Source organism: Chenopodium album, chromosome 4, assembly GCF_948465745.1.
Source record: "Chenopodium album chromosome 4, dcCheAlbu1.1, whole genome shotgun sequence".
NCBI classification, from domain to species: domain Eukaryota; kingdom Viridiplantae; phylum Streptophyta; class Magnoliopsida; order Caryophyllales; family Amaranthaceae; genus Chenopodium; species Chenopodium album.
In genome coordinates, this window is record NC_137837.1 from 15,732,238 (window position 1) to 15,752,418 (window position 20,181).

The window sequence follows — 20,181 nt, forward strand, 5'->3', positions numbered from 1 at the left end:
TGGAATTCTAACTTATGATTTTAAAGTCAAATGATCGAGTTTCCTAGCAGCCTGGTAAAAAAAATTCTACTATATTATATTAACTACAAATCAATATAGAAAATGAGTATTATTACCCCATGTCTCTATAATCCTTTAACTATTTTTTTAACTAATTAAACCCCCACTTGTCATAACCTCTTTCCAATTAGACTTTTCTTCATGATTAATAGGATTCTTCACAGCCTATAAGAATATTATTACCTCATTTCTCTATAATCTTTTAGCTATTTCTTTCACTTATATAATGAAAAAAAATTGCACCTTTGCTTCAAAACCACTACAACACTGTGCTCTTGCTAGGCTGCAGTTCTAAGCAACACAGATTTCATCATTAACGCGGCATTGTTCTTTTATCCAATCATCGGTTCGATGCAGTTTACATGACATGTGATGCTAGGTGCACGTGATGATACGAGTCCATACGACCCTTTTGGCCTTTTATAATTGCAACCAACATTGTTTGCACTTTACAAGTCCTTTAGGAGTTCCAAATGAACGAAAAAATAGCTTTGGTTGTACCATTCAACCGGTTGTAATGAGTGTTTTGGTCTACTTTCTTAGAGCACTTGAGGATTTAGGCTCGAGACAGTCAGATGTGTTTACAAGTATTTCATTTGATTTTGCACTAAAATAGCAAAGGATAGGTATAAGCTTGAGTGTGTTTATCATGGTCTAGGAAAGTGAGAAGCTTGGATGGGTGGTAACTCGGAGAACCGTCTTCATCTTTTAGGTGGCTGGTTGTTGAGGAAATGAGAGCTAGGGTATTGGATAGAGATAGCGTACCAACAATGTAAGGATGTAAAATTTATGAGAGATCGCAATGAGTTTGTAAGGAACAATTTTGGTGTTTAATTCTGGGAATTTTATGATTAGGAGATTTAGGACAGTGATGAATATGTGAGGAGACTTAATATTCTTTAGTCTCGAGACATAAACTAAGCTAGTTGGCTTCCACAAATTATAATCGTGTATTTTCCCTCAAAAAAAATTTCTTGATAGTAATCTTTAACATCTACACAAAAATACCACAACCATGATTACAAGTTAAGATGTTCTCTTTTGCTCAGCAACAGAAAGAACTTGAACACCTAGTGTGGGTGCCATAAAACATGTACAAGTAATCAAGTATGCTTATAAATAAATTAATGATTGCTACATTCACTCAGGTATAGATATACATATGCCCATAAGTCGAATAAGGATAAACGACTCAGTTACAAACTCATTTTGCTACAGAAAATCTGATACCTATAGACCAATAAGACCATTCCCAATTACTAGTTACACAAACATACCAACACCGACACCGACACAAGCATGTATACAGAAATTGTCGCCACCAGCAGGCTGTAGTGAGTAACCAGGCGAATTCCTGTATGTCCACATCTTCAGACGCTCTCACACAAACCCAGAACTACAACAATGAAAGACCTCTTTGCTTCCACAGCAGATTAATATCAATACTCAAACACTAAAAGCCGCATAATAAATCATAAATATACTCAGTCGGCTACTATATCATTCACAAGAACCTATACTCCCATTGTACGAGCTATTACTAGCATTGCGACTGTGTAATGAAAGACCTCTCATGTGGCCTGACAAAGAAGCGCCATCTCCCTTCTTCTCCTGGAAGAATTTTTCCCTCTCAACATGCTTTGCAGGTGGGGGTGGGATCAAAGTAGCTGAAGGTGGCGCCTGCATTTCACGAGATGGTGACTCAAGAGTTAGAGGTCGTATAAGAGGTCGATGCAAAGTTTCTGTTGGCATGGAAGCACCCTGCATTCCATATGGCCTCTCTTCTGCACTTTCTTCATCTTCAGGCCTCACAAGTGCTTTTCCTTTCCGAATCCTGAGTAAAGTCCAAGGTCAACAACACATATCCCAAGACCTAGGAGAATAGAAAATTAAGATAAATTGTAAAGGCACACACCTACGAGAAAGCTGCGCTGCCTCCTCTTCTTCATCTGTATCTTCATGGTCCGTACGATTGATATGATTTGGTGATGATGTGGGTTGAGCAACATGACTTTTATGGTTTGATGCCCAAGTGCCCCTAGCCCCATTAGTATTATTACTTTTATGGTTTGCTACCCATGTGGCAGTATCCATGTGATTAGTATCGCTCAATGGTGGAGTGGGCTGCTTGGGAGACGCAGGAACATTAGCTGTTGGTGCAGGGCCATCTGAAAGTAGAGCTGCATGCTTTGCTAAAATCCTGCCAAGCTGCTCGTTCAACTCTATAGCCCTAGAGACCAATTTCTCATCTCTGTTTATAAAAAGATGGACATAGTTAAACTCATGATATGATCTTCGATGTAATAGCATATAGCAATACCCCAATTATAACAGTTTATTCATAGTCCAAAATTTGTCTTTAGACTCTTTACCCTCCGCCCCAAAATAAATTCTGCACTTAAAGTTTGGATGATCCGAAAAAAATTCTACACTTTTAAACATATTATTAAAATTATAAATATAAAAAAAATAAGATATAAATAATTTTCACCAATAATTTCAAATAGAGAATGAACACGAAATTCATTTTGGAACATAGGGACTATTCTTCTTTTACCCTCTTTTGGAAAAGTAGACCTGAAGAAGACTACTATTGGTTAATTAAAGTGTAAATTGAATTATTTTATTGCTACCAAATATATAAATCAAAAACTTAAAGCTACCAATGCTTGATTTCTTAGAATTTGTTATATACACCTGGGGTCATTTGCTCATTTTATCAACAAATGAGAAAATTACATAATAGGCTCTCTGATTTCTACATCTAATTATTGGCACTCTTTTGGAAAAGTAGACCTGAAGAAGACTACTATTGGTTAATTAAAGTGTAAATTGAATTATTTTATTGCTACCAAATATATAAATCAAAAACTTAAAGCTACCAATGCTTGATTTCTTAGAATTTGTTATATACACCTGGGGTCATTTGCTCATTTTATCAACAAATGAGAAAATTACATAATAGGCTCTCTGATTTCTACATCTAATTATTGGCAGTTTAAAAGTTTGGGTTCACCACATGATGGATTCCAACGTGAGGGTTATCTAACAAAAATACCTAAAACACATTGATATATGGTATAATAACCTTCTTATAACAGACTGACAGGTTCAAGAGCAGCACAGGGCACCAACTTAGTGTGAACAACTTAATAAATTAGCAGTGAAGGTGTGCCATCTTGTAACGAAACATCATTGTCCACAAAAGATTACATATAATTTTGAGAGCAATAAAAGGTATATACTCCCTCCGTTCCCAAAGAGTTCGACTCACTTTTGCTTTCGGATGTTTCAAAACATTCCAACTCACACTATTTACAGTATTTACACCTTTCCACTCACTCCCTTACTCTCTACTTATTTCTTACACTCATCCACCTTTTGCTCCATCTCTCATACCTTAACCACTATTTTCCTAAACGCGCTCACTTTCTACAATTTAGATTAGTAAAACATTCAAGGTAGTAGATCAACTGTGAATATAATATTAAAAATTGGAATGCATACGGAAAACAAAAGATTTGAGTCTAAAGTCTTCCAGTAATCCCACTTATAATTGATTTTGTTTTGATGAGAGGATGACATAGTATTATAGTAATGAGCATATACAACAACAAACCAAATTAAAAAAATTGGAAACCAGAAACACTACTTTAAAATATATACCTGGATGTCATCACAAGGTGCATTACTCTGTCTTTTTGAAATGAACACTGCTCCACAAGATCAAGAGTGAACTCATCCTTTGCTGCCTGAAAGAGAAACACATGGAGAGCTACAGTCAAACTAGGTTTAAGTAGCATTATTTCCATTTATAGCTAATATCTTTTACTACCTTACCCCTATAACTATGCACTATATACAGTCAAACCCAGGTGATGAAGTCATGAATGACATAAGAAGCATGCCAAAACATGTAGACATTAAATGAATTCCCCTAGCTTCTTGTTCAATTTTTGAGGATATATGGTACAATCAAAGTTCCAGATGATAACAGGAGAAAACTTATCTAGTTCATGACAAAGAGACCAATACAAAAAGTAGATTGGAACGGATGATAGCCTAAAATATAAACACAAAGAACACAGAAACTCGTCTCTTTTACCTTCTTCATAAGATTAAAATCTAAAAGAACATGCAAACATGTCTTACAAACTAAACAGATACAACATTTTGTAAAAACCTGTTTAGTCTAGGCCAGTGATACAGGAGCATGAACAAAATAACAGTCAGAGTAACATTTTATAGAACAAGGGTACAGCTCAGAGTTGGAAGGAACAGGCAGGAACAGCCAAAAGAACAATGCTCAAACATGTCAACACTTAACTTAGTGACAACTGATTCATGACTAATTTTGCCACCACAGGCAACATTTAGCAGCTCCAAAACCTAGTTTGCATGTCATCTATGTTACTTAGACACGTTATGACTACTGTAAATGTGTCAGAAATGAGTGTATATCCATGTGTTAGGTGTGTCAAGACTCATATTTTGGACATTGGTAATTGATAAATATTTCCATAAATTAGACACGGGGGTAGGAGCACAGCATATACATATTCTTGATTTTAAATGGAGTTCTGCACGTCTTTATCATGTTATAAATACATATCAAATTTCAGATTGTATTGTTAGCTAAATCATACTAAATTTATGATCTCAAATCCCATTTGTGAGTATATATCTCACATAATTTTCTCTTCTTTCCCTGTCTCTTTAAGTCATTCTTTACAAAGAGGTTGTTCACACCTTCAAGATAATTAAAGTGTCTAACTGATATATAATGTTCCTGAAAAGTATTCCATACCATTATACGAGTTGATTAAGGAACTCAGATGACATAGTGTAGCATGCAGTGCTTGATATCCATGGAAATTAGACTTTTGCAAGGTAAGGAAGTTTGCCTAGACTTTTCCCAATATTGTAAAGTGCTGTAATGCTCAGACTTGGGCCATTACCCTACTGTTGACAGAACAAGACCCGGGTGTAGATATGAAATCCAGGTCTGACCCTTAGGAGAGAAAGTAAACTCGTGAGTCAGATCTAAAATAGGTCAGATCCACCAAAACAAGAGCAGTCAGCACTATTGTCCCTGTGTGCAATCTCTCTCTCTTTCTCCCCCTTTTATTTACCTTTTTTTAGAGTAACTGATGTGGTAAGCTTAATTACTTAACAAGTTAGTGGTAATCTTTTTTCAAGAAAACTATCTTAAAATCTTAACAAGTTCTTTTGATATCTTAAGTGGTAGGCTGGTAGCTCTACTAGTCCCCTCCATCCAAAACCCCATGCCCACCTCCCTTAGAATTACCTCCACAATAAATAACCACAAACCTTTGCAGCCATATCCATCAGCCAATATAAAATCTTCAAAATGTTTCAGTATTAGCTATATGATACGCTCTCAATTCATGTCACACCTAGTTTACCCGGTAAAAGGAAAAAGTACATCTCAATCAAGGTCAGCCAAATAATGACAAGCTTCATTCGGGTTTTGACTAGAGCTTCACTAATCGTAAAAATAAAAAAAATAAAAAATTGAGGTCAACTAGTATCCTAACAGCAATTTACACTCTGCTTCTTTAGCACCAGTATTTAAAGGTCTTGTCTCACTTGTTTTAGATTATAGCATGAAAACTAGAAATGGATAAGAAAAACGCTACGCAACCAAAAACATGTTAATCTAATACACGTGAGGAATATTTCATAAGGGATTGATTTCAAGAACTGCAGCAAGATAACACTCAGCAGCCCAGCCCTTTCAGTGCAACTTAGGTGATAAATTAAAAAAAGATTCAAGATATAGACAAGTATCTTTACAAATACATTTCAAATGGAAGTAATTTATAGAAATTACCCCCCCCCCCGGGAAAAAAAAAAGGATCATAAGAGAAAATAAAGGTGACAGGGTAAAAAAGGATCATACAGCTAACTTGGAGACACTAACTTCAACGGTTGTCCTGGTGCCTAATTATACAATATTATTGGAGACTGTCGTACTAGTAGGAAAAAACACAAGATTCCCAGATCCTTCAAATCCCAAATTGCCAGATTCTGGCTCAGCTTGTATGAGTTTTGACTCAGCGCCTTAGTTTTAAAAGGCGCAAGGCGCACCAACGCACAAATGGTCCTTGCAGCCTAGACGCGAGGCGAAGGCGCGCGCCTTTTGTATGCAAGGCGCATGTATTTTGATATTTATTTCAAATTATTTTTTACTTTGATTGTACTTAATACCAATTAAAAAGATTCATAATAAATTAAATAATGATATATGTAAAGCTAAGGTAGTCTGAATTTGAAAAAATGTCCATCATTCTTCAATTTACAACTTAAACATTAGTTATTTTCCTTGAGGCGCAAAGGCGCGCCTTACCAAAGGTGCTTTGAGGCGCACGAGACGCGCGCCTTCCGTAGGTGACTGAGCCTCGCCTAGCTAAAGCCCATTTCCTAGAGCCTGGGAGCTAGGCGCGCTTTTTAAAACCAAGCTCAGCGCAGAGCTCAGATAGCCTTGAGTTTGAGCTAAGCTTGACCAGTTGATTAAAGCTACACTCTGAGATCAGCTTGATTCCTATTTTTTCTCCTCAACTTATTAATTTCTTTTTGTTAGCATCCTCTAAGATATTTTTTACCAACATTTTCAATGATTTATTTCAATAATTTATGGATAAAAAAAATAAAATCATAGTAACAAAGGGGGAAAAATAAGAAAATAAATATTAATATATGCAAAGCCACGTGAGTTGAACCTCACAATGTTCATATTGAGGCCCAATTTGGCTTAGGCTTGGTCAAACTTGACAGAGAGAAATAAAATTTTGCTTGAATAATAGTATTCAAAATGCACATAAAGCTACTGAAGAATATGCATGAAAATGTAGCATCCACCGAAAGAAAATGAGTTCAAAAATACCTCAGGGTTTTGAGCATTGACTGCATCCAGAACTTCTCTTAAAACTTCCAAAGCAGCATTAGCTTTTTCAATTATACTGCATGGGCACAAATTTCAAAAGTAATAAGCTTCATATTATACTAACAATTCACCATGGCAAAGTTACTATTTGAAACATTGACATATTCATGACTTAGATTACTATTAGATATTTGACAACTATATCAGGAAAATCAAAAGAATGTCAAGCATAATTATGAAGAAAGTGATTAGTAAATCAATCTACCTGGACCCAGGTGCAGGCTGGGGTTCTTGACGTTCTTCCCTTTTTGGGGCCCTTTCACTGGCTGAGGCGGCAATGCTACCAACAGTTAAATTACTTTGGCTTGCACCAGAAGAGTTATGGTTCGATGAGACTGCATTAGGCCTTCCAGGAAACTTTACTCCTGCACTCTGAATAAACAGAACTGATCAGCTCAATTTAAATTTAGAAATCGTTATTAGACTACCCAAATACAATACAATAAATCATAATCAAGTAAAGGCAACAAAAGAAAATGTATAAAAAATACTGACTATTACACAAACAATTTCAAGATGTGAAAGTTCAGTCACTAACTCTACAATTCCTTTCCATCTTTTTTTGGATTAACAAAAGAAAACATATAAAAATACCTACCACTACGTAAACAATTTCAAGATGTAAAGGTTCAGTCACCAACTCTACAATTCTTTCCATCTCTTTTTTTTTTTTTTTTTTTTTTTTTTTTTTTTTTTGAAGAGGGAAGCATAATTCTCACATTTTCTTCCCTGAAGTGTGGGGAACAACATTTTTGCATCTATTGTACCCTTATTTTTACAGAGAGGAAAATATACGAAAAAGGAAAGATAACATAATTAGAATAAAATTCAAGCTCAAAGGACTTCCACATTTTAATATATCACCCCAGTACCTCTTCAAGCTACCCCCATCTTAACTCTTAGAACATGAAAAGATGCTTTTGCTCCTTAGTAATTTCATGTTCATTTTCATCTAGGTTCCTTTAACTCTTATATTTTTCCTTCTCCATCTGTGTTAGGCTCTCAACCCTCCAAAAAGGGTGCATTTTTTACCAGAAACTTCATTATCTTGGACACATAATCGAAGAAGATAATGCTATAAGGAAAAGAAGAATACGTGTGATATGTTGCTCACAAAGTTTCTGATAAACATTTCAACAATAATGAACATTCAAGTCAGCCTAAAATGTGAGTAAACTTGTGCAAAAAGTCTTCTGAAACATTAATATGTCCCACTAATGCCATGTCCCTACACCCGTGTCCAATTTTAGGATAGTGTCCCCATGTCTGAAATTTTCAAACTTGACATGGCAGGATACTTGGATAGCCCCCAATAGTCATACACTCGTAACAGTGTCCAAGTAACATAGTGTTAGAATTCAACCTCCTTTCTGTGTCTTAGATTTCTTTCTAATGTTTTTCTAGGCTTCAAGTTTTCTAGGCTTTTAGTTTAAGTTTTCTAGGCCTTAGATGCAATTATTGCGTTACTGTCAATCGAGAATTTAAAGGGCAAGAGATTAATGAAATCCAAAGGCCTTCTACCTAGTGTTGCTTTGCTTTTATGCATGTGTTATTGTTAGACCTTTATAGATATTGTGTCTTGCTTGCATAACAACCCCCCTCTACTCACTAGACTCTATTAGAAGCACATGATCGGACTCGCTGGTGCCCGCTTTGACATGTATGCCCATCACAAGCCCAGAAAACCCGCACAGCATCACCAAATAGGCGTAAGCGCCCTTGAGTCCAAACGCTCGCTTGTGTTGCTTTGTGCTCACAAGTCCCATTTCTGCACAAGGCTTGTGTCCATGTCACTAAAAGGCCAGAGCGCGCCGCACAATCTGATGCCAAAACACTCGGGTTGTGACACATAATTTTCATCCAAATATGACAAGAGGACAATGAAAAGCATCTTCAACAATTATAACCTTAAATTTTCTAGCAAAAATTTCTTGGAAATTTAACCCTCTGCATTCCTCTTCCCCCTCCCCATCTCAAATATGCCAACTTTGTCCTACTGTTCCAACCTTTCAAGTTAGTTTTTACCCTAATACATGCTGATGTATCCCAAAACTTGAGAAATTATTAAATTCACATTAAATTCTCTCAACCTCCACATTAAGACTATAGTATGACTCATGCCAAGTGACAAAAGTAGGGCTATAATTTATTAAGGATTGACCGATTGAGTATAATAAAGAATCTACATGAGTTAATAGGGGAAAAAAAAAAAAGAATCTACACGAGTTAATAGAAAAGAAAGAAATATACACAGAGAAGCCACAAGAAAAGAAAAAGGACATAATGTGTGACATAAGGCTACGAACAGTGGCAGGGCCAGGATTTCAAATTTGGTACAGCACTATCTAATACAATAATTCATACTTCAATCAGACAATTCTAACTGTGGCATTAATAAACTAACTTATGAGTTCAAAAACAATTAGACTGATTGAATGTAATACAATGCAACACCTTAGTCCAACTCCAAAGTCCAAACCACAAGGCACAAGGTGTTAGGGGTCATGCACCTTTTGTGGTCTAGGCAAGGCAATTTCGATGAGGCGCAGCATAAGATGCACTAAGCCCATAGATTTTTTTTTCAGAATTTTTTTTATTGTTTATTATATGCGCCTCACTTCAATGAGGCACGCCTTAGGCGCAAGGAACTCTGAAACTCCTTGGTGCGCCTCCAGTCTTTTTATACATTGAAATGACCACGAGATGTGATTACTTAACTACTTTATAGCAAGAAACGAATTTAACCTTGAAGCATCGCTTAAGTTTCCTATCTTCCCAATTGTTGTGAACAAAGCATCTTAAATAATCTTAAACAATCCTCCGAGGACAAGGGGGGAGTATGAATATGAGAGGCTTGAAACTGATTCAATATCATTGCAAAAAGCAGTAGGTAATCTAAAGCAATACTTCAAGAACCAAAAAGTTCACACACCTCGCACATTAATACAAAATTAATTGACATGTTTCACAACCATTTCTCTTAGGGCTTAGAAGAAACATGAAGGGGGGAAAAAAAAGAAAAAAAGAACCACCATATACCAGCAAAAAGCCATACAGCTCAGTTCAACTCTTATAATTGCTTTGAATAATACAAGACTTTACAGGTTACAGGCTAGAAATGCATGCATGTATACCTACCACCAACTCATAGTAAGCATTGTAGTATTGAGGAAACTTTCCAGTCGCTCCACCAACTGATGTTTGTGTTGCATCCAGAAGAAGGAATATTCTTTCTCGCACTGGTAAATCAGACTGTAACAAGAGACAAGAAAGTGAGATCATGCACAAACAGACTATCAAAATTGTTGCTTTCCATCAGCTTTTCTGGGTGAGAGAAAAATATGCAAGAAGCGGCAAATACCTTTTTCTTCACGATTTTAACTAGAATAGGGAGAAGACCTGCTTCGATCACCAGCTTATGAACAGCCTCACCAATATTGTTCATCAACATCTCTAACAGCTGGAAAGTTCCAAAAACAAACCAATGACCAAACCATTTTTAAAGATGTTCTCTTTTCATAACAACAGTTGAAAGGGCATGCATCATTATTCTTACATGACACACACAAAAAAGACCAACAATGAAGTGTCCAAATTTGTAAGAAAATGCAATGAATCCTGAAAGACCTGTTTAGCTCTACCTACCATAACAGCATACAGCTGAGCATTTGAACTCTTACTACCCAAGCGCTTTTTGATCGCTTTCATCACATCCTTTGCTTGCCTATACAGAATAATTGCCAAGACATAACAAAACTTTTAGCTGATGAAGAAAAGAAATCACCAGAGAAGAGAGGTGCACTAAAGACCTCAAAATTTTGTAAAAAACAGGTACATTATATTCAGCCAGCATATTTGCTTTCATCAAGCAAAAGGATCCTAGGCACAAATTGTGCAGGTAATTAGTAAGTCCAGCCTAAACTACAGATTATCAGCCATATGCTTGCAAAATTTAATCCCACCTCATCATAGACAGTTTCCTCATGAAAAGACTATATAAAAACCACACAAGAATATAATTAAATAAATAATTGATTATTTAATAGAGATGTTACTTAACTTAGCAACTGGCTTCTAACATCACCTAATACCGCTAAAAGCTAATATCCTACATATTAACACATAGAATACAACTCAATACATACCCAATGGTCACCAAGAGAAACACCAAAATCCGGTCTAAACATTCAGATGATGACACAATGAAGAACTTAGAATGAAAGTACTATTGTTTTTTTTCCATTTACACCCTCAACCTGGATCTTCTTATCAAGACAAAAAAGTTTACAAAATCAGAAAACGGATACATGACCCCTCTGATGATGGTAAGAATGTTTCCATCTTGAATTTAAAAGAAATCAATCTTCACTTTAAGATAAAATTGTCTTCCAACGCTGAGAAAGACATTAATTGTTATCTAGGCTATCAAGTCATAGGCCAATGACTCACTTACCTTCCCCCACCCCCACCCCCACCTCCACCTCCCAAAAAAAAACACATTATTGTGGTCTCACTATTTCATAGCTATTAGTCTCCCTCCTCCCCTCACCCAAAAAAAGGAAAAATTGCCCGGAATAATCCCACCTTTGGGGTTTCCGCTAAAAATAATCCCACCTTTGGGTTATTTTTAAATAATCCAACCTTTACACCTAATCCGCTCAAAATGGTCCCAACAGGTCATGTAACATAACAAGTTACCTGACACATGCAAAAAATAAAAATAAAATAAAGTAAAATTTTAAAAAAGGTTAAATTATTTTAAAGAAAAAAATAAAAATTTAGAAACCACCCATCAGTTGTCGTCCTTGCTGCCTAAGTCTGATCCCATGCCCTGCGGCTCCAGCTACCCAGCCCTAACCACGGCACCGGCGACAATGCCAGAGAAAGCGTCGGACGACCCGAACCCCCCTCCCCTGAACTATCAACCCCCTCTCTCACGAGAACCCAAGCACTCTTTCGCAAAGCCCCTACAAGCTATAAAACCATCCCCACCCTCAAAAACCCCTTTCCCGTCCCGATCCAGCCCCTTCCCCATCCCCCGTCCCTTTTCCGGCCGCGCTGATCTTCTTGAGGTCTGGTTTGATGGGGTTTCGATTATTTGAAGGGGGTTTTGAGGTAAGGTTGGTTGGGGTGGGATCCCGATCGATAGGTTAGTTTCGGGGGTGGTTTCGGCTCTAGGTGGGGTGGTGGTTCAGGGGTTTAGGGATGGTGGTGGGGATGGTGGTGGCTGAAATGGTGTGGCTTAGGAGGTGGTGGTTTCTTTTTTTATTAATTTTTATTTAATTTTGGACAAATCAAGTTTTGACACGTGTAAATTAAACTTGATAAAAAAAAAAAAAATTACCTCTCTAACCAGTTACTGGTTACTCGGGACCATTATGAACGGATTGAGTATAAAGGTCGGATTATTTGAAATATGAAAATTTGATTCGAGTAATCCCACCTTTGGCCGGTTTGCTATTAATAATCTCATCTTCTGATTATTATCTAATAACCCCATCTTTAAGAAGCATTTTCTTCTAATGGTCCCTGACTTGTTAGTAACCGGTATAATGGGTTAGCATGCCACACGTCACTTTGTGATTCGTCTAATTTTTTAAAAAAAATTCTTTTAATAAAAGATTGTAAAAAAATTAATTTTTTTCCCTTCCCTCCTTTGGTCTTTCCTTATCGTTTTCCCCTCCTTCCTCCATTTTTCCCGGCTAGGCAGCCCACCCTTCCCCCTGCAACCAGCCACCCCCACCCAGGACCCCCCGAAAGTCAGCCATGCCCATCCCTAAAACAAGTAAACAACCCACCCCAACCACCCCCACCCCCGAAACACAAAACCCCAGCCACGCCCACCCCTGAAACAGCCTATCCCAGCCACCCGCACCCTCGAAACACCCCACCCCAACCTATGCTCACCCCAAATCGATTCATTTCAGCCTTCCCACACCTTGAAACGCCCAGCCCTAACCTTCCCTAACCCCTGAAAAAGTCACCCCGCCCTCCCCACTACGAAAATCCCCGCCCCAACAAAGGCGCATCTAGGGTCTTCAAATTGGAGCATCAATTGAAGATGTTGGTGTTAAATTGCTCAAATGGAGGCCACAATCATGATTGTAGGTGGCCAAACTGCTGATTGCAATGATTTGGAGGTTGAATTGCTGTTGATTGGTGGCGGATTGGAGTGCACTAGTGCAGGGATTGCGAGATATTGAATTGCGCGGGTGCTGGCTTGCTGGTGAAAAGGAGGTGCAGATGCTGGTGGCGAAACTGTTGGTGAGTCAGCAAGGAGCAGCAAGGGCAAAGGGATTGCGTGGTATGAGGGGCTGAATTGGGTTAATTGTTGTTGTTGGTGCCTGGTGGTCGGAAATGAAGGCGGACCGGTGGTTGGGGAAGGGGGGTGATGCACTGATGCGTGGCCAAGGAATTTATAAAAAAAAAAAAAGACTTACCCAAACAACAGGTTACCCGTACGTAATAAAGGACCATTAGAACAGAATAGCCCCCAAAGGTGAGATTATTAGATAATAGTCAAAAGGTAGGATTATTAACAGCGAACCGGCCAAAGGTGAAATTATTAGAATCAAATTTTCCTTAAAAATAACCCAAAGGTGTGATTATTTTGGGTGGACGCCCCAAGTGTGAAATTATTCCGGGCAATTTTTCCCAAAAAAACAAAAAAAAAAAAAAAAAAAAAAAAAAAAAAAAAAACATTAATATGGTTTTACCGTCTCGTAACTATTAATACGCTTTGGAGCAACTTTCAGCTTGTAAAGTCTTACAGAACCAGAAAATAAGGGGAATAAAAATCAGCATCTCCAAACATGTATAGTTCAAGAAAAGGCAAAAAATCCCAATGTAAACGAAGGATAGCTCAGATTGAGATCTTAATTGTAAACAAAGCCAAAACAAGCAGAACAAAGCCTCAGCAAAAACAGATGGGATCGACCAAGGAGACACTTTCTCAATTATATGCTAAAGTTTAGTCTTTATACCGGATGCTGGCTACCTGATCCCCGACTCAGTAATTATTAAATATACAAGTCTACAATTCCCTCTTACAGAATTACAGCTCCATAGCAATAGTACCTTGATCTAGCTAAACATCACCTCTGTTAACATGAACAGAGCATATAAAGATTAACACTAAGATCTATAGAACGCTGAAGCATATGGACAAAAACATCTGTCTACTGCTTCCTGTAGACATGCATATAACCTCAAACTCTCGTAGTGTCATTGTTACCAACCTTTTTATATCAATATATACACAGACCTTCAAAGAAACATGCTCCAGCAGAAGTTGAGAGTGTTTACAAGTAATAGATATTAAAAGTCAAATCAAAACTTTGAGTACCAGATGTCGATAAGGGAACCCTTAGATGTAATTTTTTTGTTACAGTCTCTTAGCAGTTATAATCTTAAATTCTTAATGCCCCAAACTTGTAAGTTGTAACAATATAGCTCAATAAAATATTTCATAATTGATTGTATGCCAAAATAGAACATAGAGTTTAATTTAACAGGATATACCTCTGATCATGAGCAACTATTTCACAGATCTCAATGTTTTTGGCCCAATCAACCTCAGTCAGTTTGTCACTTGTAGCAATATTTACAAGCTCGGAAGCCATTGTCATCTCCAAAAAGTTTTGAGTCTGCCAACAAATGGGGTAAAAACTTTCAGAAGTCGTTTTTCATGTAACAAAGCTACAGAGTGACATTTCATAATATGAGATCAGCATGTAAATCAATCCTTGGTAGCACAAGTTAACTGAACATTTCAGCTTCGAAATAAAAAAACAAAACAAAACAACCTCATGCAATTCCAATAAATGGACCAAACTCCAGACGTGAGTCATGTTACTGGATCACATAGACTTGAACATGGTGAATTTTGAGTCATTAGATAAAACATGTAGCTTTGTTTTCCATCTAATTCAATTTCATGCAAATTTCTTATGTAACAAGGGAATGTCAGAAGTCAGACTAACAAAACCATTCATAAAGCCAAACAAAAAAGCATGATTAATGATAGACTGATAATTTCAGATGGCAAATACAAACAACAAAGCGGGTTTTACGTTCGTAACTTAACCCAGCTCACCCAACCTAAATCTATTACTTGTAACTAACAACTACATGCATATGATAACAACAGACAATGATATGTGAGAAGTGTTACTCGTCAACAAACGTGCACTGCATACATTGCTATCAACAAAATAAAAATCAATGATTCTTAACAAGATCAAATGATCACATAGAAATTTAGAGGCACGACACCAATTAATGGAAGATAGCAATAATAGCGAAGTGATTTACCTATCAACAGTCTGTGCAGCCTCAAGAACACTTAGAAACATACGCCTATACCAGGTACACTGGAAAGATAAAAAATACTTAATATGATGTCCAACAATACCTCGCCAATCCAAAAGTCATTTTCAAACACACAAAATATTACTTCCTCCGTTTTCAATTAATTGCAACAATGTGGGAATGCCAAAAAAAAAAAAAAAAAAAAGGAATTCATCAACCAATTAAAGCAATGCTACAATCATTTTACAATTTCCGAAAAAAGAAAAATATTGCGATCATAAGAAAACGGAGGAAGTACTTACATTAGCTTCATATAATTAACAAAACACATACTTCTTTCAAAAAAAAAAAAAAAAAAAAAAAAAACACATACTTATATTAGAACATTAAATTCCACTTGATCACCCAAATACCCACTTCCATTAACCCCTAAAAAATCCAAAAACAACATCAACCAAAGTATACTTACTGCTTACATTTCAATCATTCAATATACCACACTCCTCTCAATATACCCATTGCCGAAATTACAAGCAAAGTTAATAAAATCACTTTATTCCATCTCCTAACAAATTATGAAATACAGAAGCTTAACATAGAAACATTAAGAAATAATTCAACTTAATTACACCGATCAAACGCGTGATTTTATCATTCATTTCTAATTAAAATTATACTAAATACTCCGTGTATATATACATACTCCGAACGAATATATAATACGGAGTATTTATAGTTAGCCCTTAAGACTGCATATATCAAATCCGTAAACTAGAATACAAATACAAATGATGAATTAATCCGAAAACTAAAATTGATAAAATGATGAAAACTTACAAGAGAATCAAAGAATAGCGGAGATGAAAAGGAAATGAAGCATTAATAAATGAAGAAAATTTCAGGTGATGAAAGAAGAGAATCTTGAGAATGAGAAGGGTTTAAGATTACAGAAAGTGAAAGGGAAGGAGTCAGGAGAGAGAATTATTGCTATTTTTTACAGTAAATGTCCAGCACCGCCACGAGGACGACAGCGCCTTTAAATTATTCTTTTTTTTTTTTTTTGTGCTGTATTTTGGTAAGCATTACGAATCTGAATACATGAGTAAAGGTAAAATACAGTCTCTAAACTTTTGTATTTGTGCACTTTTAGTCCCTGTCAACTTTTTTGTGCACTTTTGGTCTCTCCTCCACCACTTTAGGTGTTTTCTAGGCAAAAGTTTAGGGACTATGCTGACTAAGCATTAGTTAAGGGACTATGAGTCAGCAAAATAGTTTAGGGATGTTGAGTCATCAATAGTTTAGGGACCATGACTTATATTTTTTTTTTCCTTTTTTTTTAGAATTTATTAAAAAAAAATCTTTTAATTACTTGTCATTTTTACTCTTTTTTTTTACAGCATTATTTTTAAAATCAGCTTTAATTATAAATCAAAAGTAATTAAAAATAATACTTTTCTTTATAAAAAAAATTGACAGAAAAAAATAAAATTAAGCTTTATCTTTTCATGGCTTCTACTCTCTCCCCTTCTTCCCTAACACCCCCTTCCCAATTTTCTCTCTCCTCCCTTCACCCATGGCTTCCAATTCCCTCTCCTCCTTCGAAAATGGCTCCCACCCCTTAAAAAACCCAACCTCAACCACCAACAAAACAATGAACAAACCCTAATTTCCCCTCTCGAAATCTCCGTTGAATCCTCCCTAATCTTCCCACCATGACCCCACAAAAGCTTGCATCAAAAATTGCTCGCACTTAAGGGTGTTTAAGAATGGGTTGAATTTGGCCGGATTTAAGGATTTATCTGGGTAAATGCATATGTAATTGTTCTCTAATGGTGGAATTAATGGTGATTCGGGTGGTACGATTACAAGGCTTAAAATTACTACGGTTGATGAAACATTTTAGGCTCTGGTTTGGATTGCAATGGCGAGCTGGTGTTGGATATGCGGCTGCGTGAATTAGGTTGTTATGGTGGAGATGTGCGAAGGGGGAGATGCGGTTGTGGCGACATACATGAGAGGAGGAGTAGCAGAAGTGGTGGTGTTGTGAATTAAGGCAAGTTGCAAGGTTGGTAATGGTGCGGTACGGGAGGTTAGGGGAGACAGGGGCTGTGTTTGGTGGTAGTTGCGGTGGGGATTGAGTAGCAGCAATGTGAATTGGTGATAAAATAATTACATGGCTTTTTTATTTTTATAATTGTTAAATAAGAATATAGGTTTTTTTTTTTTAATTAAAGAAAAAATAAAGGAATTTTTCTTTTTATTTTTATTTATTTATTGTTATTAATGGGGGTGTTAAATAAAATTTTGACATAAAAAAATTTTTAAAACAAAATAATATAATGAGTCATGGTCCCTAAACTATTGGTGACTAGGCTTAGTCCCTAAACTTTTGCCTAGAAAACACTAAAGTGGTGGAGGAGGGACCAAAAGTGCACAAAAAAGTTGACAGGGACTAAAAGTGCACAAATACAAAAGTTTAGGGACTGTATTTTACCTTTACTCCTGAATACATATACGAAATACTATCTTTATACTCCTTCCATCCCTTTATTAGATTAATATCATGTGAGATTTTGCTAAATTTAACTCATTGCATATTTTATTAATATCACGTTTTTATAATTTTTATGTGTATTAGGAGGCCGTGAAAAGTCAAATGCGGCAAAAAAAAGGGGGGGGGGGACAAAGGGAGTACCTTTCTTTTATGAGTTTTCAAGGTCTTTAAAACACGTGTTAAAACGAACAGAGTATATAACTTTATTTCCAAACACGAACAAACTATAAAAATGTAAAGATGTTAAGAATCTCACATGATTATATTATCTTTTATAGATTAACGGTCATTTATGGTTAAAGTTTTCAAAGTTTGATCCCAAAACATGACAATGGGCCAAAAATAAAGAGACGGATGGAGTACTTTTTTTTTTTTTTTTTTTAGAGGGAAAGAGTGAGATTTTATTAAATAAGATCAAATTCCGCCAAAGTTTTGAGGCTTTAGGGGAAATCATATGTACAAATACGCTCAACATTATCATCGGTTTCCCATCTAACTACTAAATGGGCAACCGTGTTTCCCGCTCTTCTCACATGATTACACTTAAAAGATGAAAAAGAACTACAAACACTCCAAATCTCATTAAAGAGAAGAAAGATTGGTGCAACTCCATAAAGGGTTTTGTTTGGATGGATCTAGCCACTGTCCAAGAATCACAGTCCAACACAACTTTATCATACCCCAGTCTTCTCGCCACGTTCAAGGGAGTACCATTCTTAATCAAGCAAGATTGGTAAACGAAGATGGTGAATCTATTATAACTTTGAGATCATAAGTTCGAAACCCACCAACTACATTTGCTTGAGAGTAAGGGTTTAGAATAACTAAAAGAAATGACTAGGCACAATTTTTACATAATATTCCCTCTGTCCCATATTTATATGCTTGTATTCCATTTTAGGTGTCCAAAATGTTATACCTACTAGAGATTCTTTCTATATTTGGACTACTATGTTAGACTACATTTCCTACTACTCAGTGCCGACCCCAAAAACCCTTACTTTCAAACTTTATTTAGGAAATTTTACAAAAAAAACATCTTTTAAATCTTTTTTTCTTTTTTTCATATAACCACCTTTTAAAAAAATGTTGCAAAAGACCACCAATTTTAAAAATTTTGTTGCAACTTATCACCAGTTCAATGTAAAACAATTGATAAATTTGGCTAAAAAAGTGGTAAGTTACAACAACATTTTTAAAATTGGTGGCCTTTTGCAACCTTTTTTTTAAAAGGGGGTTATATGCAAAAAATAAGATTTAAAAGGTGATTTTTTTGCAAAATTTCCTTTTATTTATCCGACAAAAAAGAACATAAAAATATTCGGAAACATTTAGAGTTTCGCCATTGTTGGTTGGAGAGGAAAAGCTTGAGAAATTTAAAGAAAGAAAATGAGGGGAGAGGTTGATTTTGTGGGTTTTACCATTATATTATGAATCTGTATTTTAAATGCAAGGGGGAGGAGAGAAAAATAAAGACAAACGGATTATTATTATTATTATTATTATTATTATTATTATTATTGCAATAAAATTGTACCCACAAGGACTATTTTACTTTTTAGGGGTGTAAACGACCAAACCGATCAATAAACTACCCGGGTTTGAGCCAGTTGAAGCTCGTTCATGTTTGTTTATTTGATAAATGAGTCAAGCTTGAACAAATTTTGATGCTCGTTTAATAAATGAGCTTGAACACAAACATGATATGGATGTGCTCATTTAGATAAGTTCATGAACAACTCGTTTATTTATGTTTGTGAACTATTCACTTATTATATTTATGAATTATGATTCATTTCTTAGGTTTATGATTAGGATTTGATTATTATTCTAATTTTGAGATTTTCAAATGTCAAAAGTACAAAGCTCAATTATTGAAGAAGCTCGTTTATCACTAAGCTCGCTCATGAAATGCTCGTTTATCAATTCGTTTGATAAATGAGTTGTTCACGAATCGTTTGTGTACGTAGTTTACTAAATGATCAGAGCTTGAACAGATTTTTGAGCTTGCTTGAAAGCGGATCGTGCTGAAACTCACCTAATTTAAATGAATTTGAACATGAATAAGGTAGTACTTTGCTCGGCTTGACTTCAATCCTTGACAACCCTAGTACTTTTCAATTATTATGTTACCTCCCATTTTCCTTAATAACCGTGAAAGTTGAGATATAGGCATGTAAATATGGGATGGAAGGAGTAACATTTTTGAGTTAGTAAAACAGCAAAATGTCAAGCGCATAAGCCTATTGTTGCAATTAATTAGAAATTGAGGGAGTGTTTAGGAGGTTCA

At 36.0% G+C, this 20,181-nt stretch overlaps 1 protein-coding gene across 2 annotated transcripts; it reads right to left on the reverse strand.

Annotated features, from left to right (window-relative positions):
* Nucleotides 1-1,154: 1,154 nt before the first annotated feature.
* On the reverse strand, nt 1,155-16,337 carry LOC145626754 (TOM1-like protein 5). 2 transcript variants are annotated; one of them, XM_081679225.1, is made up of 11 exons: nt 16,175-16,337; nt 15,341-15,399; nt 14,549-14,673; nt 10,673-10,751; nt 10,389-10,487; nt 10,166-10,279; nt 7,233-7,399; nt 6,968-7,043; nt 3,727-3,812; nt 1,976-2,311; nt 1,155-1,894 (listed from the first exon to the last, which is right to left on the reverse strand). In XM_081679225.1, the coding sequence occupies exons 3-11, from the start codon at nt 14,653-14,655 to the stop codon at nt 1,561-1,563; spliced, it is 1,398 nt and encodes a 465-aa protein (XP_081535351.1). In that variant the 5' UTR covers nt 14,656-14,673; nt 15,341-15,399; nt 16,175-16,337; the 3' UTR covers nt 1,155-1,560. The 2 variants fall into 2 exon arrangements, with proteins under 2 accessions (XP_081535351.1, XP_081535352.1); XM_081679226.1 differs by lacking the exon at nt 15,341-15,399.
* Nucleotides 16,338-20,181: the final 3,844 nt, after the last annotated feature.

Coding starts and splice junctions, on each gene's coding strand:
- LOC145626754 (XM_081679226.1), bottom strand. CDS start 14,655: ATGACAATGGCTTCCGAGCTTGTAAATATTGCTACAAGTGACAAACTG. Junction 7,400..10,165: donor ATGCTTACTATGAGTTGGTG/GTAGGTATACAT, acceptor CTGTTTATTCAG/AGTGCAGGAGTAAAGTTTCC. Junction 3,813..6,967: donor TCAATGCTCAAAACCCTGAG/GTATTTTTGAAC, acceptor TTTCTCTTTCAG/GCAGCAAAGGATGAGTTCAC.